The 26,990-nt window shown below is 44.7% G+C and overlaps 2 protein-coding genes across 9 annotated transcripts in view; one reads left to right on the top strand and one right to left on the bottom strand.

Moving 5' to 3' along the window:
* Positions 1-4,967, top strand: part of NEURL1 (neuralized E3 ubiquitin protein ligase 1) — a 142,706-nt gene extending 137,739 nt beyond the window's left edge. For all 3 annotated transcript variants that reach the window (XM_077182921.1, XM_077182922.1, XM_054637847.2), the window contains 2 exons: positions 1,073-1,219; positions 2,015-4,967. In XM_077182921.1, coding sequence (XP_077039036.1) covers positions 1,073-1,219; positions 2,015-2,256 — 389 coding nt within the window. In that variant the 3' untranslated portion in view covers positions 2,257-4,967. The remainder of the gene's footprint in view (positions 1-1,072; positions 1,220-2,014) is intronic.
* A 2,785-nt stretch (positions 4,968-7,752) lies between these two features.
* SH3PXD2A (SH3 and PX domains 2A) overlaps positions 7,753-26,990 on the bottom strand; it is a 245,734-nt gene continuing 226,496 nt past the window's right edge. For 5 of the 6 annotated variants that reach the window (XM_054637312.2, XM_054637313.2, XM_077182920.1 and 2 more), the window contains 4 exons: positions 24,684-25,018; positions 23,774-23,823; positions 21,525-21,644; positions 7,753-21,393 (listed from right to left, as the gene is read on the bottom strand). In XM_054637312.2, coding sequence (XP_054493287.1) covers positions 19,498-21,393; positions 21,525-21,644; positions 23,774-23,823; positions 24,684-25,018 — 2,401 coding nt within the window. In that variant the 3' untranslated portion in view covers positions 7,753-19,497. The remainder of the gene's footprint in view (positions 21,394-21,524; positions 21,645-23,773; positions 23,824-24,683; positions 25,019-26,990) is intronic. The other variant, XM_077182919.1, reaches the window with a different exon arrangement.

Here is a 26,990-nt window from a genome sequence, read left to right as displayed (position 1 = left end):
GGTTTTCTTCTCAGCTGGGGAACTAGAAACTTTAAAACCTAAGGCAAGCTGGTTCTTACCACCAGGAAACCATCCCCTTAGTTCAAGTACATGTGCTGCTGTCTCACCACTGGCTTAGCAAAGACCAGGCTACATTGGCAGCAATGAAAGTCCCCTACAAAACCTTTGCAGAAGGTAGAGTTTTAAGCATTCCAGTTTTTTTCCCTTCTGGAAGGGGCTTTAAGATATGTGTTGTTACAACAGCAGAAGAAAGAGACTGAGATGGAAGGAGGGTGCCAGACAGGCTGTGGGACAGAGCTGGCTTCTCTGGCAGAGAGCACATTAATACTGATGGTGGGCAGTGGAAGCAGGAAGTAATGGAGCTGGGGATATCTAGAAGAGACTTGAAGAAGCTTTGCACTCTTTAGCTATCACATCCAGACATGCAAGTGAAGAAAACATTCCTGAATGATGGAGAGGTGTCCTTGTCCATCCTAGATCCAAATGCATTTTGGCGACTTACCCCTACCTCTGCAAGAAGCCACCCAAGAATGAGACAGAGCAGTGAGCTAAGGTTTCCTGATTGCCAGACCCTCATGTTTGTTTCTGGAAAGTCCTTGAGTGACTTTGCATGAATTTATTGAAGCTTGGAGTTGTGCAGTTTTGCACAACTTTTTGACAAAGGGACGTGTTCTTGTGCTGGAGTCCAGCCCACTCTTCTGCAGGCTGTGTCCTCTACTGCTACAAGCCTGTGGCTGGCTTTAGTATTGGGGGCACATATGAGCATGAAACCACATGGGAAATAACTGCACTAAATTATTTGAGACACATTTAAGGACCGAAACAAAGGGTTATGGTAGCTGAGGGAGCTCCAGCCAATTTTGGGGCTTGTAGGAGTTTGATGTCTCTTCAGGACCAGCTGCTACCATTAAAAAGAAGGCATATGAGGATTCTTTTATCTCCTCCCTAGATTTCATGCTGATGAGACCAATCCTGACAAGCACTGAGAGCTGCAACCCCTGCCATGTACCCCCAGTGCCTTGTCAGCCTCAGTTTTTAAAAGTAACCACAGATTTGCTCTCTCACGGCGCAGGTTCCACCACCTTAGTGGAGCGGCTGGGACTGTCAGCACCGAGCTCGCCCTCGTCAACACCCAACTCCCCCACCGTCCTCTGCAGTGGTGTCTCTGGCCCCTTACTGTCTACGTGTGGCTCTGGCCCCCTCTGCAGCTCTATCAGTGGTAAGAATGGTGGGGTCCCCTGCTGCCTTCCCTTTGCCTCCCTTCACAGTCTCACACTTGTCTCCCAGAAGGGCTCTAAAACCACAATAATCAACAGATTATTATTATCCCATCAGCTTCCCTGGGGAGGAAGGGAGAGCCTCTGCAAGGGCTATTTTCAGTCTGTTTTATGTGGAAGCTGCTTGGATGCCTAGACAGCAATATTTCTCTCACTCTTTTCATCGTGAAAAGTCCCAAGGGAAGCAGAGGATTTTCTGCTGCACACATGACCCGTGACGCAGAGCTCCTTCTGGAGAGCTATGTGGCACTGACACATCTTACACTAGCTTGGACTGGAGCTAAAGGTCTGCCCATGCCTCCCCTTTCTCCCTCCACACTCCTTCAGTAAAACACAGTATTGCTATTTCTAAAGTGCCAATGAAGTACAGCTATTTAGATAAATGCACATGCAGTAAAAAAGTGTAGGCTGTTCTGCAGCACTTTTAAAACTCCAGACACCTGCACAATCCCAAGGCATTGATGGTGGGATATGTAACTTACCAAATCCTTGATGCATGGGAACAGCTATCTCTTGGCTTGCTCCTCATGAGCAGCAGACCCCAGTAAATGTTGCCTTCCTGCTGCCTTGAGCCTTGGCATGTAAACCAGGACTTGGTGAGTAGGACAGCAGGTCACAGGAAGGAACCCTGGTCCGGGAGCATGCATTTCTGCTGGCTCCTCCCTCTGTGGCTGCAGGTCAGAAATTACCTTGGGGTGTCAGCAAGAGGAGTGACCATGGTTTTTTTTGTGTTGCAGGCACAGGTCCCAACTCTCCAAGCAGCTTGCCTGAGTCACCCATCTCCCCGTCCGTCTCAGGGCCCTGGGTAGATGAATGCACCATCTGCTATGAGAACATGGTAGACACAGTCATTTACTCCTGTGGACACATGTGTCTCTGCTATTCATGTGGGCTGAAGCTCAAGAAGATGGCCAATGCCTGCTGCCCCATTTGCAGACGGGCCATCAAAGATATCATCAAAACATACCGCAGCACTTAGAGCAGCAGCAGATGCCTGGTGGGGACTGGGCATGTGGGGAGGAGGCTGTGAGACAACACAGGCCTTGGTCTTTATTCATCACCCAGGAGATTCAAAACTCATCAACCACCACCATCCTGACCTCCTCTTCCATGGACAACAGATGAGACAAGCTTAGATGCTGCTCTTCTAGCCCCCAAGCAAGCCCTGGGGCTGAACTCCAGTGTCAGGGAAGTTGCAATGGACTACTCTCCCTTGTGGATTTTAAACTTTATCTCAAAAAATGCCAGCTGGTGCAATCATCCCTTTCTACACCATGCACAGCAGAGTGGAGTCTCCATTCTTTAACATAGACAGCAAGTGGTAAAAGGTTCAGTGCTACACATCTCCTTCTAGAGGCACCCCACATGCAGAGACAGCTTAGCAGAAGAGAAGAACTGAGCAATGTGTTTCTGTGTACAACCAGCCTGACCAGAGGAGGCTCCTTAGAAAGGATGGAGCAAGGCAAGAATTGACCCAGCGAGGGAGGAGCAGTGAGTACACTCACAGCAGAGAGGCTGGGGCCAGTGCAGAAAAGAACCCAAGACTTGTGAAGCAACACCCACCCCATATCTGCAGACAGAAGAGCAGATCCATGGCAGCCCCCTGAGGGCTGTCCCCAACTCCTCCTCCATTGCCATTCTCTGACAGAGGCTTTCATGGTGGTTTTGGCAACAAACACTGGCAACAGCTCTGCTCCTTCCCAGCAGCATCAGCCACCTCCTGTGACCACCCTGTCACATGAGGAGCAGCTCCCAAACCCCACCACCACCAGCCTGTGTGTGGTCTCCACACAGCACGAGGGATTCAGCAGCATCTCTTCTCCCATGGGCCTGTGGGACAGGGAGACATAACTCCCTCACCTTTCTCCCCCTGCCATCCAGACAGCACTTGTGAGGAAAAATCCCAGCCTCACGGGGGAAGAATGTATAAACCCACACGTCTGTGGGTTACCTTTACTGGTAACTTTATCACTGTGCTTTAAGACAAAACCAGCCAGGTGGTATTCAGCTCTTCACAGCCACACCGGCAGGACACGGCTGTCCTTATGTGTTAGGAAGTAAGGAATGAGAAAAAAATAACTTGAGGGGTTTGGTTTGCTTTGGCTTATTTAAACAAATCTCCTTCTCTCCTGCCTGAGTCAGGAACCCAGCTGTGCCCAGGAGGGACAGTGGTGACCCCCATGGTTCCCATGCAAACATCTGCTGCTCTGCCATGGCCACAGGTGTGACCCAGGGCTGCTGGCCCTTGGGGCTGGGCTGTGTGGCTTGGCAGTAGCAGGAGCTATCTGCCTCCCTTCTCAACCCATCCTGCTCCTTCCTGGGCTGCAGGGGAGGAAGGGACTGTGTCTGGGTCCTGAGGGGGGTCAGGGCTAGGGTGCCATGGCAGTGGAGTTTGCCCCCACCACATCACCCACCTGGCCAGACCAGGGAAGGCCATGGAGTCACACCCTCCTTGCTGAACTTTTCCTTGCACCCGAGCATTTGGCCATTGATGGGACAGGGGGGAACAGTGTGGTGAAGGGATAACATTATTTAATGCACACATGCACTTGCTGCTGCAGGGGACATGATGGTTCCCCCCAACCCCCAGCAGCAGGTGGGTTTGCATCACCCACACTGGGAGAGGCTGATCCTAAAAACACCTGGAGAACAGATCCTTGCTCTGTCTCTCAAGGAGATGCAAAAAGAGACTACTCACTGGGGAGCACATTGTAGAGCCTTTCTCTGAAGGTGCCACCATCACTGCGGCCTACCCAGGGGCCTGCAGCTCCCCCGGCCTGCCCTGCAGGCAGCACTGAATTGAATGCTGACACTCTGGGTGACAGGGATTTGTGTCATTTCCTGGCATACCTCTGATGTACAGCCCCAACCCAGCCTTGTCCCAGCGGTCAAAAGCTCCAGAGCTTGTGGCTCCCATGCCCAGATGGCCACACTGAGGGGCAGGAGGAGGCTGGTTGGCACAACCTGGGGGGAGTCAGAGCAGCCCTGCAAGGAGCATGGCTGGTCCTCAGGCACACAGCCACTCCAACTGTGACCAGCACACACAGGGAGCTTTTTTCAGTAGTTACACAAACTCCAGTGCAAAGATTTCAAAAAGGAAGAAGCCAAGGGGTAAGAAGGTGTTGATGAAATAGTGGATGTGGGGAAATGTGCAATAAGCAGCCTCCCGAGCCTTCACCACACCAGTGGGACCAGTCCCACTCCATGCAGGGAAAGCCAAGTGGTAAATTTTATTTTTCAAGAAATTCCATCCATGGGTACCAGTGCAGTGGTGTAAATTCCCTTTTCGCCTTTTGAACTGAGAGTGTTTTAATATATTAACTGTGTTTGTTTTACTGTGGACCAAACTCTAGGAGTTAAGAGAAGCTGAAAACTCCCCCGGCATCTGAGTTCAAAAATTGGGATTCAGTCCTACCCCTGCACAGGCTGGCCTCCAGCTGTAAGCAGGCAAGAGAAAAAGGCTCTCTCCAGGGAGGAAAAAAAAAACCAGCAAAACCAGTAAAAATAACAAAAATCCTAATCTTTTGTTTTGTTTGATTGGTGTAGGTTCCCATGTACCTCTGTGTTGTGTCATCTGCATTTCATTGCTTTACTTTAAGATGTTTTGTGTTCTGTTTAAAGACAAGAAAAACTCATTGTGAATAATTGGATAACTGTGATCGTGAATAAAGTTGATTTAGATATCCTACAGCAGCATGGGTGGCTGAAGATTTCCCACTTCATGAAAGCAGCAAAACACAATGGCCAGCACAGTGTGAGGCTGAGGTAAAAGCAAGGGTGGCATGAGAGCCTCTTTTAGGGGGAGCTGGGGGGAGAGATCTCAGACTTTCCTTTAGTTCTGGAGGATGGGAGGGCATTGGGAGGTGGGTATCAATATCCCCTTGGTGGACACCACACACACGTAAGGAATACAGGAAGGCACAGAAGTAAAAGCAAGAGCTAACATCATTCCTGAAAGCTTAGGCCCCACACTCCTGAGCCTCTTCCTGCCCTCCCTAGAGAGAAGTCACAGCTTCTTTACTCTCACTGCCTTGATTACAGTCTCTTCTGTAACCACAAAAAAGCACCCTCCACCAAAGAACTTGTGTTGTGAGGAAAGCCAGGACATGCTGCTCAGCCTAGGAGGGGGCAGGTGGGGTGGCTGAAGATGAGGCAGAGCATCATCCCAGCCCTGAATTAGGCAACATGCTGAGAAGGCCCACTGACAATCTGTGGTCTGGCCAAGCAAGATGCTGAGGTAAGGTGCAGATGCTTCCTGGGTACATAGCAAGGGACACAAGGGCCCAAAGGGAATTTGGGTTCTCCAGAGATCATGCCAGTTGCCTCAAAACCCAATCTTCTGCTGCAGGTGTCTGCTCAGGAGCACACCTACAATACAACAAATGTGAGCTTTTTCTCCTCATCTTTTTGTTTAGCTATTCAGTAGATGAGATTATCTGGATCACACTCTTGTCATGGGACATATTTGAGGTGGCATCTTCTCCCTCAGTGGGGGTGTTCCATCTGCCAAGGGACTGGGACAGCCCAGGAGTGGTGTCCTCAGCCTCTCCAGTTGAAACCATTCTACTCTAACAGTTCCTCAGTAGCCTGAAACATTCCAGGCTGGGTAAAGTGCCAACCCAGCTTTCTCCAGCACCAGCCTGAGGAGATCCCAGCTGCTGGGACAAGGCAAGTCTGCACAGCTGTGTGCTGCCCTCCAAGAGCTGTTCCAGCTCCTGCTTTCCTGGGGACAGGATGACCTCTAGTGGGTCTGGAAAGCCTCCTCATTCCCTCAGGAGCAAGGGACAGGGTTGCACAGCACAGAAAGCCCTAGGACCTGGCAGCACTGACTTGCTGGACGTGCTGAGCCCAAGCACTGCCACAGATTAGGATAAGTGAAGTGCAAATGCTCTGGGCCAAACTCAGATCTCCTCCTTCCTTGGCACCAGCAAGAGGTACCATGGCACAACTGCCAGGTTTCCCTCTGCCAGCCTCAGCCCGTGCAGCCCCTCCTGCAGCTGCCATGTGCAACAGCCCCAGTGAGCTTTGCATTCTCATCTTCTGAGCATCGCTGGAGTCACCCTGCCCTGCCTGCCCTCCCCACATCCAAACCAGAGCTGTAATTTCGCCATTGCTCCCCAAGGATTCTCCACCAAGACCAGCCGTGGTGCAGAGCTGACCTTCCCCAGCCAGGGTACCGCAGCCCATGCCGCTGCTTCAGGCAGGGCTGCTCGGCTGCGGCACAGCCCGCGGCGGGCGAGAAGGAGGCGGAGGAAGATGAGAGGGAGGATGCTCCGAGAGTGGTCCAGGAGCTGCAGCGCTGGTCCAGCATCGCCACCTGGTGCCCGGCGCCCGGCCCGGAGCTCAGCCGCCGCTCCTGCCGAGATCGATTCTAACACACACTGCAAATACACTAAAGTAGGACCAGAAAAATTCAGTCTTGAGTGCAGCACAATTCTGGTAGTGGTTCTCCGAGAAAAAGGGGCAAGAGGTGAGTATTAACAGTGAATTACAGTGTACAAGGGGATACATTAGTAAACAAATTGCATCAGCCCAAAAAAACCCTTTCAAGCTGATTGGCTCACTCACACAAAGGGAAGAGAGGGCACAGTTTCCAGTCACACTTGGCACTACGTTTGTGTCCAGGACTGTGTGCTGTATCAAATTCAATTCCTGGCATCCTTCAGAGAGCTGGGGTGCCCCAACAGGACTCCTGGGGCACCTACATGCCAGCACACATCTACAGTCAGGCTGGGAACTGGGAAGAGCTAAAAAACAACCTTGTTATCTCTCTATATTACATCCCTTGTTAAAACCTCCTTATATACCCAATATATCCCCTAATCCACTGCCTTTGGCATCCCCAAGAGATGTCCCTGCATAAGGAGAGGGGATCCATTACCAGAAACTCCAGTTTTACCCATCTGCTGCTTTGCACAGCAATGACCTTCTACTTGCTGAGCTATCTGGGCCTCCAACCTTCAGAGACAGGTAAGAGGAGTCAGCAGTGCCAAGAAACCTTGCAGGATCTGACCTCAGTACCCCATGTTCAAGCACCACCTGCTCTGCAGACTGCACACAGGGCTCATCCCACCTTGCAGAGCAACTCTAATCACAGAACCCAAGGACCACTTTTGTAAAAGTATGCTTTTCTTCTTATTTTGAACCTATCCTTCTCCAAAAAGCATCCTTCCTTGAGTACTGTGAACCTTAAGAACTTGCTCAACACAGACTAAAGTTCTTCACATTTGAGGGCTCAAATGACTTCTCCATAAAGTTTGTGGAATAGAAAAAAATTCAAAAATACAGCATACACTAACAACTTTGGCCAGAGAACAAGACAAGGTCCTGTATCCATTTAGCCTAAGATGAAATTTGCAATTGCATGAACACACAAATTAAAAGTTATTTTGGGAAAGATAAATTCAGTGGAATTCAAGTGGAATCAAAACAGTACTGAAAAAATTAGAAGAAAAACCCCACAAAACAAACCAACTGGATCACAATTAAAAAGGTCAAAAATTTATTTTTCCTTAGGGCATAAGAGGCATTGTAAACAAAATACCAACAAACAAACAAACAAATCACAAGTCAATTCTTACAGTCTGCAAGCATTTGAAGATAGAGTACCCTTTTCCCACCTCCCCCCAAACACTGCAAGCCTGCTCAAATGGTAACAGGCAACAATCCTGGGCCCTGGAGGTCCAGGGAGTTTTGCCATGTCCCAAGCTGGGACTAAATTTCTCATGTAAGAAGGACACTGCATCTGTTTTATCAAACACTTAAAAAAAAAGTCCAACAAAATATAAATATTACAGACAAAGATCAGATTTAGCACCACCTTTGGTCCAAGCAATCAATGAACTGGGAGATGACAGGTACAGTTTGTTTAGCAAGTCCTTTCTGCCTGAGTCTTTGAAAACATTAGAGGTTCATATTGCAAGAACTTGTAATTTCTCTGAGAAAACACTTCTCAAATTCTGGCAGTCCCTTACAACCTCCCAGGGTCCTGCACACAGGGAGGGGGGAGCATCCTGGCTGGGCTGCAGCACCCAGGTCAGCAAAGGTCACTCAGAGTGCTTGGCAGAGCCCTGTGGGACATGGCAAACACTGTGCCAAAGGTCTGCTCCTGCTGTGGCCCATCAGAGCTCTGACTTCAGGCATGGAGCAGGAAGAGCAGTGACAGCATGAATCCTGAATTTCCCTTTCCACCAACATTTGCCACCCTCCACCACCTGTGAGCTGCCAGGGAGGGAGATGGCAGATGCCTGGAAAAGAGCTGAAGTTGCCTCAATGCAAGTTCTTTCAGCATATCTGGAACATGCAAATCAGGAGTTCTTTTATCAGTTGTAGATTACTCCAAGGCCTTTTTAGGCTCATCTTTTCCAATACACATATGCCCATCAGATGCATGGCTCTGAATTTTTGCAAAGAGGTGTCACTGACCAGCACTAGTGTATGCCAGGACACAATCACAAGGACCTGTGATAATCCTAGAAGAAAAATTAGGTTCATAAAGCACCTGGCCATATTTTATGTTTCTTACAACTCCCTCTCCTATAAGTGTCCAGAACTCAAATTGTCTTTTCCTTTCCTGCAGGAATTTTTGAGCAATCCTGATTAACCATTATTAAATACTGTTCAGTTCCAAAATAACAACAGCTCTAACAAATGCCTATAGAGAAATGCTGAGATCTACTTTTAGGCACAGTAATCTGAAGTCTTTGTTCTGCATCTTCACATGTACAATTTCCCAAGTCAGATGGTGTTCCTTATTCTCTGTTGAGAGACCCATGCCGAGTTTCCACCTTTGCAGAGACATGATTAAAATTTCCCAAACAAGCACTTGTTCTTACTTCACTGCTTTAGAACATGCTGCTCTAGGGGAAAAATCCCCAACCTCAATTGCTTTACATTGTTTTGCAGTTCTCTGAGCAAGCAGTTGGTCATGGCACAGAGAGGAGGGCAGCCCCTCTGAGTGCATTCCCTGTCCCACACAGGGCACAGCCATGAGGACAGCTCTGAAATAGTTCTGGGCACTGCAGTCAAGTAAAGTCTGCAAATCTGGATTAAGGGGGAGCTTATGCTTTTCACAGCTCATTCCCCACACCACTGTCATATCCAGAGCAAATGAAAACATTGTGCTATGATGATTTCATTAATTCTTGCTGATATAAAGCCACACTTCTGTTATCCCAGTCACAGAAACAGGCCCCCAGTACCATATATATCATCTAAATCCTCACAGGTCCCAGCTGATTTGTGCTGAAGCCCGAGGGAAATTTCTAGAGAGTCATTTGGCAAAAAGGAGATCTGTATTCTCCTCACTGTTAATACATCTTTTATGTTGGCCCACAGAAAAGTTGCTCATTTTGTTAACTAGTACTGTAATCTGCATCCAGTCTTTACAAATGTTTACACACAGACTCAGGGACTGGTCACAAAAAGATCTGTTTTGTGCCAGTTCAGACAGACTTGGGCATCTAATCCCTCATTAACAGTAACTCTTGCCATCAATGGCAAAAGATGCTGTTAAGTGCAGAAAGTGTCACTTTTCTGGATTTCAGTTTTACTGGGATGACTGAGAAAGCCAATGTTTTTTATAATGCATATGATTTCCTGTTCTAGGAAAACCTCTCATAGACTCAAGCACATCTGTACCTTTGCAGGAGTTGTGCATTGTACAAACAGTTTTATCCAACTGGTCAGCATCTCAAGTTCATTAAACAAAAACTGAGCAATGCTTGAAGCTACAGTTATTATTTCTGTCCCTAGCTCACATTTGTTATGACACGCTGTGAATGTCATGATACCTATCACATCTCTAAGAATTAATTCATGACCAAAAACTTTAACATCTACATGATCAACAATATTCACTCCACTGCCTTCAGTGGAGCTGGATCAGAGGCCACAACAAAATATGGTCCAAAGCTGTTACCACAAAAAAGGATTTCCCCAGACTCATTTTCTTTCTCTCTCAGCTTAACTTGCAACCCAAAACAAACTAAATGGTCTCCTGCCCATAAACTCTCTTAAAAAAAAAAGGCAAACCAAGAACAAACAAAAAAAGCTCTCAGCTAACTCCTTCTCATATTTACTGCAACAGAAACCACACCAAATTCTAGACCTTTTCCGAAGCAGAACAGACAAATTGGTTCCCATATTAAAACAAAACAAACAAAAGACAAAAAAGTGTCACCATCTTGACCACACACACACGAAGACCAGCCACACATTTCTCTACCTCTGGTCACCGACATACTCTCCCAAGACTCCAAGCTCCCCCAGGTACATTCCCACCACCTAACCACTAAAAAATGGAGCTCTACACCAACACAGAAATGACAACAGCATCTAGTTTTCAAGGTCACATGAAGAACACCAACCACCCAAGAAATCCACTGCAAAACTTCACTTAGACCAGGCCTAGATCAATTTTTTTTTTCTTTTTGGTCAACTAAAACTTTGGGACAGCAAACCCTCTCGGAGCTTCTAGTACAGACATGTGGCACTGCTCTGCTAATGCAGAGGAGAACAATAGCTCAAACAAATTTCAGCCTTCCTTCACCAACAGGTTTAGGCTCCCAGTAACTCACTACCCACATTTTGCAGAGATAATCTGGCCTAATTAACAGCTCTGGAAACAGCTACAGATGTACACAGGCATATGAGCTGCTTTCAACACCCACCTGGAGTTACCCACATCTGAACTTTAGCCTAAGCAGCAATCAATCAAGCTACTGGCAGGACTTCTCCTGATATGATATTTGATATTGAGCCTTAAGTGAGGAGGCTCATCTACATGATCCTTCCTAAACACTGCTAGCAGAGTAATAAGCATTGCTGTCTGCAATTAAATCTGCACTAAAGGAACAGCACTTATGTCATGTGCAAGTCAGCCAGACAGCAGAAATGCACTTACTTACTCTGTACACTACTGACCCCACTTTGGACCCTCAGTACAAAAAAGTCATTGTAATGCTACACGTGCTTTGCTTTTGCAAATATTCCAGGTTTGAGCTCATCACGAGTAATGAGCAAGACTTTTCAGCAAGCCTGATCAGCATGACACAGAAAAATTCCTCCTAGCAACTGGAAACAATTCTAACTTCCTCCTTCCCTGAAAGTCCAAGACAGGAAGTAGTTAAGTCAGCTATTCACTGAAATACTTCATTTTTTTAAAAGGTTTATTTTTCTTTTCTTTTTTATTTGTTCCAGTTTACTAATTGTTACAGGCTAAGCTCCAGTGACTGCACTATTCTTTTCTGTCCTGCTTCAAGGGGACAGAAACAAATTATTTATCTGAATTAATGTATTCTGGCGGACCCAGAGTCAGGACAGAATTGAATGCCCCTCTAGGGGTTTTGTTTATTTATTACTACTTCTCTGGTGACCCAGAAGCAGTTCAAGAACAAGCTCTCCAACCACAAAAGAACTGTTTGCACAGAGAATGTTGCCTTGTTGCTTACCCTTCAGTCATCAAATACAGAGTCAATAACAGCTTTGATGGGGAATATCTGGAGAAACCTGAAATATTTACCTAAATATTAAATATTATATTTTAAAATTTTTCTTACAGTGCCAAGTGATTCGCCCTTCCACCTGTTTGTCTCCTCCACCAAACAGGGAGCAGGACAGGTACCATTGTAACCCAACAACCCTGAGCATCAGGGAAAGGTCACTAAAGCCAACATTTTTCCAGAAGCACTACTAGCACCAAGTTGTTCCTGCCAACATGGACAGGTTTAGAACAGCAATGCTTGCCCAGTCCACCAGCTGAACCTCGGTGTATACAAACTCCCAGACACACAAACTGCCTCAACGACAACAAGCAGATAACCTATGTTTGTCTTCTGTTGGTGGATCGGTGGCTTCAGGATACAGATTACCATAGTATATTAGGGACTGAAAAAAATCAACTTTTCTCACTAACAAAAAATCCTGTCACAGAGCAGTGATGTATTTAAACCATCTATACAGAGAAAGCACCTGCAGTGTCAGACCAAATAATTCATGGCCTTATTAGAAACATATTTTTCCTCATATTTTATCTATCTCTCCCCCTGCCAATATAGTTACTTCTAATTTCTTTTCTAATTTCTTTCCAAATGATCAACATAATTCCCATAATTTTAATTCAGTAACAAACAGGAGTCTCAACTCAGGACAGTAGTGGCTTATGCTGACAAGAACAGGTCTGTAAAACGCCAGTGTGAAGCTTTAAACCAAATTTATTTATAAAAAAAACCAAACACAAAACAAAAAAATTGCACTCTCCAACTAAAAATCAACACTACCTTGATGCAAGAACAAATGAAGAACACAGTTGATGGGACCAGCCCAGCCCTGACAATATAAAATGGGGAAACTAATTTGTTCTGACGATGCCAGCCATGTCTGCACGCAGTGCGGCGCAGCTTCTGCTCCAGGAATTGCTGCGGAGTCCCGGCCCTGATGCAAGGGCACCCAAGAGAAAAGAGCTCCTTGTTCCACTCTTGGCACACCCTGCAAAACTGACACCCCAAAGCAAAGTTACAGGTGACTTCTTACAGACACCTGTGCTTTGCTCCAAATTGGGTCTAAGATGGAGGAGGAAAAGCAGCAACAGCAACAAACATCCCAAGCCAAAGTCAGCTGACTGGGGGCTCCTGGATCCGGCCTTACGTACAGTACTTTGTTTGAAAATTACAGACACACAACAGACACGACTGCTGAGCAGCACAGAGGGAGAGAAAGAGCAGCACAAGCACTGGGCAGCGTTAGCAGAGGCCATCAAACAGTTCAAGTGTGCGGACACATTCCCATGCATCATCGCAGTGCTGGTCCCTGCTTCTAGCAAGCAACAAAGAGCAAATGAAAACAAAATAACTTAGACAAACACATGCTCTCAGATCATCCTACTGGTACTGATGGCAGCTATCAAACACTGCACTGATACACAGCACTTCACTACGTGGCTAAATAGCATCTGAAGCTGACAGAGAAGGAGCTGCTGGTGATGGAAAAGCACCAGCAAATAGCAGCAAAGCTCCAGCTGGTTTTAAAGAGCTGCAAGGTTTGCAGCACAGTGGATCATGGCAGAGCAGCACCAAGGCTAAGCAGCCCTGTGCACCCTTTGGAGGTGTAGGAACAGAGTGCACAGAGCTTGCTTGTGCTGAGAACGGTCCATGCTGAGCACCCACAAGGGCCTTCTGTCAGTGTAACTCTACTGATGCTTGTGGGCCTCTTGCCAGTTTAGACAAGGGCATGTGAAAGAATTAAGTTGGCTCCTCAAAACCAGATTCCTAATTGGTAATGTATTAGAGGTTCTCCAAAATCATGTGTTTGATACTATTTCAGTAAAGCTGCAGAATTACGTTTTTCTGTTTGAATGCAAAGGTCTCTGGTAATATTAAGGCTTTTTGACAAACTTAAGAACAGCAGGACAAAAATTAAGTAGAAAACTGAGGTACATCTCTCCAGAGTAATTAACTAGAGCCACAGGAGATGTACTTTCCAGAGCTCAGTGAGTCAAGTGCTCTGGCTTTCACATTTCTCTTGCACCTTACAAAAATAGTCCAGTTTTTCAAAGGTAGTAGATTTTGCTGCTACCTGTAAAGTCACATTATTTTTGACAGCTGGAAGTTCTCCTTCCATTCAAATAGAATTTAATACAATATCTCTTTTGAAGAGCAAAGTTTCTGCCCAGCTTTATTTAGGACCTGAGAGATCCACCTTTGCAAGCCAAGAAATATGAAATCAATATTCAAAACATCTGTGAAATTCTGCAGGTGAGAATTAATCCAGATAAAAGGGAGACTTTTTCTTCTTAGGTTAACAATAAGGACGGAAAAGTAAGGACCTGTAAAAATATTTCCATAGCTCTTGCAATAAATACAAGTAACAATGCAGTAGCCAAACTTGGGACTGCACCAGCAGAATTATTTTCCCTTCTGAAGCTACCACCAAATCTGAAGTGCAACAGAAGACTTAACCAGCAGAGACAAACCAGAAGACAGAATCATCCAGCAGAGACAAACCAGAAGACAGAATCATGCATGGATGACATACAGAGTGTTTCAAGCATAGCTCAGAAGTCCTGTATTAATAAGGATGTTAATGCACATTCTATACATAATCCTGGCAACATGCTGCATAATCCTTATGCTTCCACTAACAGGTGATACTTGTTTATGGAAAGCAGCCATTCCCAACCCAAGCCACCCCAGCTGTCAGTCTCTACCTACCCAAGGGTCCTGTTTTCATCCAGTTGCCCCCTCCCCTGCATTTCCCCTTCCCTAAGAGTGCATGAATAGAGAATTGCAAACATTTCACACTGCACGTTCCACTCCAAGTCCTGGATGAGGGGCCTGTTTATTCTATGAATATTGCACTTATCCACTCATTGGATTTGCTTTTTCTCAAGAATGCAGAATATTCGGGAAAAAATAGAAAAAATAGTAGGATACAACACAGGAAAATATGAGTTATTAACAAGCTAGCTATGAAGATCTAAAATTAAATAGTACTAGATCTATTCTGTTAATACTAGTAATATGAAAATAATGAATGCTTTATCAAATTCCCTTGTTTTTCATATAAGATAAAAGCAGTAACTTTCTTTTTAACTGAGGAAAGCAATGAATATATATTACAATAAAATATGATTCATTAAGATCTGAAAGTGATGAAAACAATTATATAATGCCTTCGTCAAACTTTATAGCATCATAATGGAAGGAGTCTTTGGGGTACACATCCACAAGGGACAAATGCATTTTTTAGCTATACCCATGCAGATGTGAATTTCCATTTTGAAGAGTCTAGCTGCAAGACAATCGCAGTCTTTCCTTATTGTGTATTTGCTGCTACTGAATACAATTTAAAAACTTCCTGTTGACACACCAGTTGAGTACTCCAACATGTGCCCATCATCTCTTTTACCTTGAAAGGTGTGGCTTGCAAAGAACTGGTACATAGGACTGCATGGGGTGACAGCTAAAACAATGAACAGGAACTGCCTCCCATGAGGAAGGACTCCTAACAAAATGCATGACTCTTGCTGTTGTGAGGAAGTGTTTTGAAAGGGGAGACAAGGAAAACCAGCAAATAAACTTTTCAGGCATTATATAAACCTCAATAACGAACTCAGAAGTGCTCATTATTATTAAAGTTGCAGTATACAGCAAGACACAATTTTCACATTCTTTAATTTTGTTCTCTGGCATTGGAGTTTGGAATTTCTGCTGGTCCAAATTCAAGACTTTTTGGAAAATACAGAGAGTGGGTGAGAGCAGACAGCACAAGCAGCTGCCTCTCCCCCCAGAGGAGGGCCCCCTTCAGCTGCAAATGGCTTTGCTCAAGCCCTGCAGACTCTTCCTTTTAACAATCTGAAAGAGAAATTTAAACAGTACTATTGATTTCTGCATTGAGTGTTCACTGAGGTGTACATTACATTTAAATATTGCTCTTGATCCAGTGTCAGTTCTGACAAATTTAGTAAATATAAGGCGACGTTAACATTTTTAGAAAAGAGCTAAAACACTTCTAACACTACACTGCCCTCTGAGTACTCTGCCAGGCTTTCCTGCCCTGCAATCAGCTTTGCTGATGTAGCTTAAGACCCTTCCCTCTGCTTCACAGCTAAGAGTGAAGGGCTTGCTATTTCAGGTATCGGTAGAACCGACCAAAACTAGCTGCTCGCCAATGGAAAAAATAATTATTTTTCTGATATCTCTCAGCTGAAAGCATCAAAAAAAGAGAGAACACCTCAGTGAAAGATGCTATGACAATGGTAAGACAGGAGTGGGAAAAATTACATTGGGAGTATTTCTTTTAAAAGTGCCCTTTTAAACACAAGCAGCCAAAACAACTACCAAGTGAAGGGAAACCCAAATGGACGCTTTTCCACCAGGGTGGAAGCCAGCATGGCAAGTGGTGGCCAACAATAATTTCTGGCACCAAATAGGCCATCTGCACCCCATCCTTTTTGCTGGTACAGGTGAGGGCAGAGGGAGGCCACAAGTGTGGCTCTGCAGCCCATCTACAGGGTCTGGCCTCTCCTCAGGAGGGTGTGAAGCCTTTGAGATGGGATAAAGCAGCAACTGAGCCATGGAGCTGCTGCTGTGTAAGAAAACCCTGGCAGTACTGCAGGCAGCCTCATGCTGTGCCACCCTGCCCTGCCTGAGCACTGCAAACCACCTCCCTGCAAAAGCCAGAGCTGGAGAAGCAAGCCAGCAAGATGGAACAGGAGCTGTGGGACAGACAGACATCTGTCTCAGGCAGATCCTGAAGCCTCCTAACCTGAACCTCGCTGAGAACTTGCATCCACTGGGGCCAGCCCTGTGCAAGGCACATGGCAGCCAGGCACTGCAACTGTGCCAAAAACACCTGTGCCACCCCACACCCTGCAAGGACTCCTGCAGTTCACAGGTGCCCAGGGCTTGGCTTTGCTGGATGCAAATGTGAGTATTTCCAGCAGTCTGGGCTCTTCTGTCTCCTTGCTGCTCTTCCCTCCTTGGATAGGGGCTCATGTCAGACCATACCATACTCAGTGAATTCAGTGGCTCAATGCAGAAGATCTGGGAGCTGTGCTTTACATCCCCCCAAAGAGATGACCTAGTGGGAATGTCTTTAAACAAAACTTTAGAATACTTTAAATAATAAGTTAATTCTTAATAAATATGTGCTTCAAGAAAATGATAATTATATACTGCACCTTTAAATAATGCACTTAGTTCTCTGCATTGGCTTCCATTTTGGTTTCTTTTATTGTTAAAGTGCATTAATTCAAAATAATGAACCACTTCCGCATCATTATTGTTAAAATAAATCATAACATTAATACAAATCACTAAGTCACTACTATTAGTACTGCAATCTAGCAGATAACTCTATGTATTGCTCTATTTAATACTGTCCAGCAGAAGAATATAATACTTCTATTATAATCTCACAACAGCTCCAGCAGTCTTTTGTGGCTGCTACCATATTAGTACAACTAAAAATGGGGAGAAGTATGAGAGACAGGGCCACAATGTCTCACACTGACACACATCCAGTGAGATGAAGCTAACTGGACATGCACTTACACAGTGCATGGTGAGACATCAACATACAGAGAGGACCCCGCATCGGGATATGAGCTGTTGTGCAGTTACACCTCCTTCTCCTGCCACCACAATTTAAAGGGATCCCAAACAAACAGCCTCCCCTCCCACCTGCATGCAGAGAGCTGCTCAAACCACAGCACTGTTTGTAGCCTGTAGCTGGGGCACCTGGATGTTGTTTCAGCTACCGAAAGGACATCAGCCACATTAGCTGTAGGCAACTCTCTCAGTGTTATCATGGAAATTAATAAAACCCCCAAACCACACACACGTACACACACAAAGAAAAAAAGAAAAAAAGAAAAAAAAAGAAAAAAAGAAAAGGAAAAAAAGAGGAAAAAGACAAGAATAACATATAAATTTCCTATTTTTTTTGGCAGTGAAACATCCCCAGTAACATATGGTCTTGTGTTGTTTTACTCAGCCCCTTGATCCCAGCTATTTTGAAGCCTTTATAACCTTCAACTTCCAAGCCAAATCAGTATGAAACTCTGGTGGAAAAAAGGATATGTAATGCTTTGTGTAAACCAGTAGTGAAATGGTCTTCTGTCCCCCCCACCCCACCCTCCCGTAGAACAGATTTACAATGCTGCCTATTATTTAAAGGAAATAGATATTGATATTGAGTGATTAACAAGGCCATTTAAGAAAACCCCCAAGCATGACTTCCTTAAGCACAGTAGGCATTTAGTAAATTATGTTTACAGTACAAGGCTACCTCACAAATAACTCCGTGTTCCTAGCCCCTTCCGATGGGTACCTCTTCCACTTCCCACACCACCCACACCGTGTGCCACATTTCAAAACATGAGTTACAAAAGGCAAACAGAACTGGAAGTAGAAGAGGCAGCTTCCTGGTTAGATGCATTGTAGACCAAATTGCTTTGATATGAAATCTCTGAGCCTGAGAAGCCCAGGCCCACTTTCCAGTACAAATGTACTCTTTGGATTCAAGTGGGAACAGAAACACATATTTGGCTCCTACTTCAGTTTTAAGTCTTTTCTATAAAACCAGACACACACACTAAGAAAATACACTAAACCCAGAATGCACAGAAAAGACAAAAACAAAACACAAAAGCAATTCCCCAAAAATATACAAATTATGTGCAGACTGAGTTTGATGGCTTTTTTTTTTTCAACTCATTGTAAACACTGATGTTGCAGAAGGTTACAAATTTTTCTCATTAATATCTTGGTGGGCCCTGCCAGCAATCAGCACCCTTGGATTTGGACCAGAGGGCAAAACAAGAATTAACACATTTGACAGCTTTGTCTTTAGTGTCTTAAGGGACTTTGTTGACTTTGATAACTTTTGAGAAACCTAACTCTGGGAAGAGAATTAACCAGTGTCACCTGGCAGGAGTCAGGCACAGAACCAAACATGAAGCCTACACAGTAATAGATGTGTTTAAGCAAGGGGTTTGAAGGTTTGTTTTTACAAGCACCAGTAGGCATCACTGCCCTTGAACACCTGAAATCCCAACTCAAAGAACAAGACAGAATGAAAGGAAACAAAAAGCCCCCAACCCACACCACCTGATGGCCTTTTCCGGTGAGTTAGCCATAACAACACTGAAGTCAGAGACCAAAACTCTCCATGATGAAAAGGCTCCAACTCTGGACCTACCAACTGTTGAGTATAGTAAAAAAAAAAAAGTGAACATCTCCAAAAGATTAGAGTCCCTCTGTGTTTCAGAAACTTTCATTTGCTTCTCACTTTAAGTTGTGGAAAAGCTTCCAAAATTCTTGGGTATTCCACGTATTGACAAAAATGAGGAGAAAGGGAGCCAAGATTGTAAAACAGTTTGGCACAGAACTCCCCAGGTAGATGCATGTGTATTTCTCTCACAAAAGGCACACATTTGGTTTCCTATCAATAATGGGAAGGATGGGATGTCATACCCTGTTACACATACAAGATTATTAACAACTTCACAAAAAGGCATTTGACTATGCTGCATCTTCCTCGTAGTTGCTTACAACATGTAAACCCCACAAACCTCTCCAGAACATGGCAGATTTGTCCTCATATAGACTTCTTTGTACAAACTGGAGCACAGGGAAACGTCTTTTTGTGTAGCAATTGTTTTTTCCACATGTACACAGCAGGAACAGTATAAATTAGGGAGGTTAAAGATATTGCAACATTAGTTCTTTTTCTCCAAATAATTTGAGGGCACCCAGCCTTTGAATGGCTTCACACCACTCATTATCTGGCAGTACCACCAGCCGTTTGGGTTCTTTTCGAGGACCTCCATGCAGACACCTTCCTGAAACCCCGCAGTCTCCTCATCCCCTTCATAGTCTGCAATGGAAACATAGATGTCCTTGAGGTTGTTGTGGATGAACTGGGATTTCTCAATGGGCTTTGGCCTGACTGTGGACACAGGGATGCCGTTCCTCTGCGTGGGGAGGTTGGAGGTGGTCTCAGAGCTCTCCGTGCCCAGCCGCTCTGGCTGCTTTCCCTTTGGGTCACCGGGCTGTGACCAGGCGTTGCTGAAGGAGGAATTGCGACGGACGGTCCTAAGTTGATCTGTGGCTGTTAAAGACTCATTCCTGCGCAAGGAGCACGACAGGTTGTTATCCTTTGGTGGTGGAGACACAAACACTGACTGCGGACGGACAGCAAGTTGCCTCACACCATTCCTCATTTTAACCGGCCCTGATGCTTTGGAAAAGCCACCAGGAGGTTTGCTTGGGATGGGTGGCGTTGCACGTTTGCTCTGGTTGATGGTGTTCAAAGCCTGAACCCTCTTCTCTATCTTCTCTAAACTGTTTGACTTGTTTTCATTTTTCCTGTTCCTGGCAAAAGAGGAATCAGTCTCTGCTGATGTAGTTTCTCGCTGGTTATCAGGGAGAGCCAAATAATGGGAAGGAGCCCAGCCTTCCATGTCTCCATACTTCAGGTACCACCATCCACTAGCTTGCTTTTCCAGCACTTCCACTTCTACTCCTGCTGGGAAGCAAATTTCAGAATCCTGTACCTTTTGGTATGAGTCAGTGGTCACATAGAAACATCGGGAGTCATTTTCTTGCTCAGTTTTGGCAGTGTGGCTGGAGCAGAAGACACCACGGGAAGGAGCTGTGATGAGATCAGCCGAGCTTCTCCGAACAGGGTCGTCCTGGTTCTCAGAAGCTGTGCGTGGGGGGCTTGCAGACTCCTCACTTCTTGAACCTTTGAGTCCACCTCTGAGCTGCCCAGTTGGCCTCAACTGACGCCTTAAAGTGCTAATATCCATCTTTTCTTGGCTCTGAGAGTCTGCCTTGTTCAGGAAGGGTTTGGGCCTAACGATTGGCTTTGCTCTGATGGAAGGACTCTGCCCGGGATCTTTCTTCATGCCTGTTCTTGGCACGCTACGTAAGCCGACATCTGAAGCTGATCTCGGTTTTGTCTCCTCGCTCCTGGAATAGTGACATTTTCCAAGATCAGGCTGAATGTTTTTGTCTGTCTTGAGCTTCATGAGTGATGATTTCGGAGAGCTGGAAGATGGAGAATTCCTTCGGATCAAGGACAGAGAGGAGCTTTTCTGAGAATCAGAATCCCCACTAGATTCCTTGTTGGACAAAGCATCTTCCACATAACGCCTGAACCCCTCATTCTCGTAGATGGTTTCTTCCTCATGAGCAACTTCTTCTGATGACTCTCCTACTTTGAACTTAGCTTTCTGAAGTGATGACACAGGTGAGGGCTTGAGGGGCTGAAACAGTCGTTTTTCAGGAGTGCCCTCTTCATGGTGACTTTCACTCACTTCACACTCCGAGTCAAAGCCAAAGGCAGGGACATCATACTCAGGTTCTTCGTATTTCAGCTTGTGGGGAGAGTCCTGGGTATCTCCTGAAGAAACTGCTCCAGGAGTCGTTCCTTCTTCAGAGTCCTTTGGTTTACTGGGAGGTGCTGGGGGAGGAACCTTTGGGCGGGTTAATGTACTGGTTCTTCTGTTCAAATTCGGTTTCTTTCTCTTGTCAATGTAAGATGCTGGAGCCCATCCTTCCTTCTCTCCAATCTGCACATACCACCAGCCCCCAGAATTCTTTTCAATAACCTAAGAGGTAACAAGGAACATGTTACTTAGACAAAAATCTCAACTCACTGCTTCCCACTCCTGCCCTTCCAGTCCACTCCCATGCAACACATATATATTACAATTTTTCCAGATACACTGTTAAGGCTCACCTCTGCTTTTTGTCCTCCACGAAAGCTTATGCCATCAGAGATACATGACTGGAATTCAGCAATGGTGTAATATTCCACTTCCACAGAGGGTGGCTCTGGTGGCTTGGGTAACTGAAAACCCTATGGCAAATAGGATGCTTTGTTCATTTAAACCAAAGACACAGTCAGCTAAACAGCAGTATGAAAAAAAAAATTGCTTTTATTCACTAAGACTCTTTTTTCTTCCTGTGCTACTTCCTAATGCTAACTGCCCAGTTCTCCTGAACAGGAGCTGATGTATTGATATGGGCTAAAAGAGAAAAACCTCTCCACATATGCACTGTTCATGCCACCTTCACCAACTATTAAAACTGTAATAATCTTTACCTGAATAGTAAAATGTTGCACTTGTGGGTGATGAAGCATGAGCTGCCACTGCAGGCACACTAAGAGCAGCCCATTTACCCTCAGATCTTGTCCAGAAAGATTCAGCTCTGGGTGACATGCCACTGCAGAAATTTGCATTGCAACAGACCCCTAATAGATTCTGCCTGTCATTAAATACACTATCTTAAAATGTCATCCCAATGAATCATTGCTTCGTATCTGCTGCTGGACTTTTTAAACAATCTGAATTAGTGAGTGATGTGAGCTAATGGGCATCTCTCGCAGCAAGAAACAAGGATAATATCATAGACCCCCAGCTTTGCCCAGCTGAAGTGCTAGAAGGGAAGGACTTTACTGCTTGATCAAAACAATTCCAGTTCCTCCCCATAACAGATCCAGAACCTCTACTCAATCCCAACACAACCTTGGTAAAGGCTCTATAAGAAGTGAGACACTGCTATTTACAGCCATTCTGGCAGCATAGCAGACTCCTCCAAAAGCTAAGTGCCTTTACATTAAGCTGCCACATTTTAGATTTGCTACAATGATTTTATAAGGTGATAAATGGGAAAAGAGTCCTTTCAGGAATTTCAATATTGAAAGCTTTTCAGATGAGCACAGTGCCCATCTGCAGGGCAGCTAGGTGAAGCTGCACAGCTTCTGCACTTCACTACTCAGGGTTCTGTGAAAGAACCATAGGTCAGAGCATCCACAGACCAACACAGGGCAGACAAAGACACAAAATGATCCTGAGCCATCAATGGGAGAAGGGCAAATCACACACTGTGCTTTTTTCTCCTGCTCCTCTATTTCTATGATACCCTTTCTGTAACTAACAGCTGATGTTTCATCACGCACAGCATGTGGCATCTCACAGAGAATGCAGTTCTGCACCTTAGGAACCGTGTCTAACAATGTTATAATTGAATGTTTCTGCACTATAAATGCTGAAATACAGCAGAGGCACAGCATAATAAAATGCCTTCAGATAATAGGATGGTTCGGATTAAAAGAAGATAATTGAAAACAGCAGATATGCTTAGGCTTTCACATATAATATCACTGTTATTTTTAGCATGGGATTAAGTGTCATAGTCTTGGCAAAACAAAGTCTAATTGAAAATAATGCAAAGAAAAATAGGAAGAAAATGCTAATATGCTATTCATGTAGTTTGTTAAGAAGCATCTCTGGTGACAGAAAAATTACAAGAAAAAAATCACATACGGCTCATAAAGGGTACAGCAAAGATTAAACACTATGTATTGCCTAGATAAACAAGCTATTAGCATGACTTTTTTAGTGTATAAATACACTACTGACTAGTTCCTATTGAAGATGACAGTTCTAACCTCAAACTGGTACAAACCTCCAGGATGCTAGCTCTGGGGATAAGAAATCATAAGGGGTCTTGTTCCTGTAGCACACATCCTTCCACAGGATTCTGAGCCACTTCAAACATGCACAAGAGTGAAGCTCAGCCACCTCAAAGGGGGAAGCAATGGAAGCAGGGGACACCTTCCCAGTTGCTTAAGACAAGAGAAGGTCAGAAACTTCAGTCTGGGCTAAAGACACCCAGAAGACATTTAAACCTTCTGAGTCAGCCAAACAAGTTTTAATGCACAGAACACAGCAGCTTTACCCTGTTCTCCCCTCAGACCTGATTAGTTGGGGCAACATTTTGAATAACAGAAAACATGATTTATCATTAGAATGTCCTGAGGTCTGCTCAACACTTAAACAATTAAATGAACAGTCATGCAAATAAAGGATCCCTCCCACAAGGGAGGGATAAAGGATCCCTCCCACAAGGGAGCTGCACAAAGTCTCACAAAGCACCCAGACACCTACCCACTGCTAAGATAAACCATAAACCAATACACACCAGACTGGACTCTCTTCGTGGGGGTGGCCTTGTTCTTAGATTTGGAGAACCTGAGTAGGAAAGGGAACAGGGAGAGTTTATTTAACTTCACAAGTACTGCTAAACATGTTTTTCAGCAGCTCTCTGCTGTTACACAGTTTGAGAATAGAAGCCAGTATTTGCAATATTTAAGGCATCTCTATGAAACAAGATAGGAAACTATGAGAATATATTAGAAATACCAAGGTAGCTTAGCTATTCATCTCTGCTAAGCCAGCAAATTTAAGAGGAAATCACTGCCAGAAAGCAGTGGATTGTATTTTCTCCTGGATCTGATCAGCTCCATTGGAGACTGGATAACAAAGGACTGACTAATACCTATTTTCCCCCCAGCAGTAGAAGTAATTCACTAAAAACTCACACTGTCCTATCTCCTGTTATTTTGCCATTCCTTGCACAGAATAGCATCAGCATCTGCATTTTGCAGATGAAGTAGTAAAAACATTATAGCAACTTGCCCCCAGGAAAACAGCAGACCAAATGCAAGAGAAGACACAGGTGGTCTCCTCAACTTGAACATGCAATCACATCATCTACATTTCTGGGCTAGAAGGGCACATTTTAGAGTGTTCAAAAGGAAAAAAAGTATTCTCTGGAAAAATTACCTAAGTAAATACATGCAGGCTAAAATAAAGAACCACCAGCCAGCCTGTGTATAAAGTGAAGATAAATTTTATCACTACTAGTGAAGGATCACATTCTGGAGTCCCTCTTGATACATCTACAGGCTATGCAAAGGTCTGCTTGTGTGGACTTGGCTGTAAGGCCAGGACATGTGTGACCTTAGCTGACAGACAATGCCAACCCTGAAAGGTAGAGAATAGGAATTCACTGCAAGCCTGTGAAAACCCGGACTAATTTACTGCCTTACTTATTTGAGCTCTTTGTGGTGCTATCCTTGCTATGGCTGGGGATCCCTGGGCCAGTTTGGAAGCCTGCTTGTCTGGAGTCATCATAGCATTGCCATTAGAGTCATTGCACAGGATGGGCAAACTGATTTCCTTCTTGGTGATGTGAGTTTCTGCAGACTCATTTTCTACTTGAGCTTCCTTGTCAGTAGATGATTTCTTGTTCAAGAGGTTACTGATCTCCATGATGTTTCCTATGATTTCCACTGGCCCAGTTAAGTTCTTTTTCCTAGATGGAAGATCATCTTTAGCCTTCTTCAGATACGAAGCTGGGGCCCAGCCTTCTTTGCCCAGATACCTGGAGAGGCAAAAAGAAACACCACCACATCAAACACAGACTTCTCATGCATTTCAGGTAGAACAGCTAAAGCAAAAGTGATGGATAAAAACGTCAAAGTTTGCAGTTTTCAAACAAGATTTTGTAGTCTCTACTCATTTATTATCTATTGATTAGACATATCAAAGTCAGCTGAACCAGTAGTGAACTGTGTAGAAGAAATCATACTAAGAAAGGAGCCTTTCTGGACAAGAAATAGTTACACACAAGGTAAAGAGCTTCACCAGTTTGTTTTATGCCTGCCCTAGACAGTACTAGGCAAACTTAGTATTTTCCCACACAGCAAAAAAGCAAACTAGTAAGTAAAATATTTTAATAGTTTTTAAACTTCCTAGTGGCAACTCAGATTGAATATGGGCTAAAATAAGGGTGTACAACACCTTGTACAGAGAACCTGCACCTGCAGTTTAAGATCCTTGTGCAAGCCTCCCTCCCTGAAACTATAAAGAACACTGGCCCTCCTTCCATAATTCCCAGCTCTGCATGAGCAGCTTTCTGCCATGGAACATGTGGGACTCTTAAACTACTGCAGCTTCTTCTAGCACTGCAAGATCGAGAAACAATTTGTCTGAGGAAAAATGGCTTTGATGGAGACTCATTTTCCTGAACAAGCTAGAGGCAATTTGAAGAAATAAACTGGGAAATGTGAACAGACACCTGAATCCAGTACATGTTCCTGAAACACCATCCTGAGCTGATCATGCTACACTTCAAACTGAGGTAATTCTTCCACAACTGGGCTTTAGGGAAGATTTTTTTTTCTAACTCCTGCCATTCCTAACACCTCAGCAGGGATTTCAGATTACAATCAGACTCCAGGGAAGACCGTGTGGATGAACTCTGCTTTCCCTAATGAAACCCTAACTTGCTACAGGGAGAGTCACTGAAAACCTTCTCTCTACTCTCTCAAGATACCCAAAGCAGGCACTTGAAGTGTAAGTGAGAAAGCAGGCACCATCAAAATCCTGGTGCTCAGGAAATCTGCAGGAAATACAAAGGTTAAAACAGTAGGGCTCTAAGGTTCTTTGTTGAAAAGGGAGCCTCATTAGACAGTAGAGGAAAGAGCTGGGGCACATGGGATATGAGCAAATAATTTCCTGGCAGGTGAGCTTCTTTGTTATGACAGCACTTGGATTCTGAGGTTTCCAGTGAGATTTCTGCATCAAATCTCATCCTGGTCTTCCTCACAACATCCACACACTTGAGAGTGGCTCTGGGACTTTACAGGGAGAACAGGAAAATGCAGTGTAGATTTGATTCTCTAGACTTCTTTATCACTCTTCCTGTATAAAAGCAAATACAACTCTAGCAATGACTACAAGGATCTTTCTGTCCAAAATCCTGCCTTTTCCTCCTCACCCACCTAGACTAGGCAGGATACTAGAGATTCTGCTTCTCCTTACATACTTGCCTTCTGTCACACATTAAAGTAGATATGTAGGATCTCTCCTGCTCAGGGAGTTTAGTGGCAAGTTTTTCCAATGATTCTGATGTCAAAGGAAATCATTCCAAGAGCTCTGAGCTTTCTGTGATGCATGGAGACTAACAAGAAGTAGCAACCTGGTACTAACTTGATTTGACTTAAAAATATACAGAGCATCCACTGTGTGATGCTATGTCAAGAAGCAATTTGGATCTATTCAATCTTGTTCCTTTTGAGGCTTTTCTGCTAGGCCTCAAACCAAGCCAAAAAAAGGAAAAGGAAATAAGGAAATACATGCCACAATTCCTCTTGTGTCAAGGCATCACCCAATGCCATTTTCCAGCCCTGAAGACTTCTGGTTTCTTTCCTTTTGCAACTGACAGCCCTTTTGCAGAGCTGCTGATCAATGCTCTCTGCTGCCTTTGCATCAAGGGAGTTTTTTTTAAAGGACATTTTTGAGTTTATACTATGTGGAGGATGTCATCTGTTGTGCAAAATCGAGAAAAAACA

The sequence above is a fragment of the Agelaius phoeniceus genome, chromosome 9 (assembly GCF_051311805.1).
Source record: "Agelaius phoeniceus isolate bAgePho1 chromosome 9, bAgePho1.hap1, whole genome shotgun sequence".
Taxonomy (NCBI): Eukaryota; Metazoa; Chordata; class Aves; order Passeriformes; family Icteridae; genus Agelaius; species Agelaius phoeniceus.
Note: the sequence above shows the minus strand (reverse complement) of the source record. Positions and strands in the feature narration are given on the sequence as shown.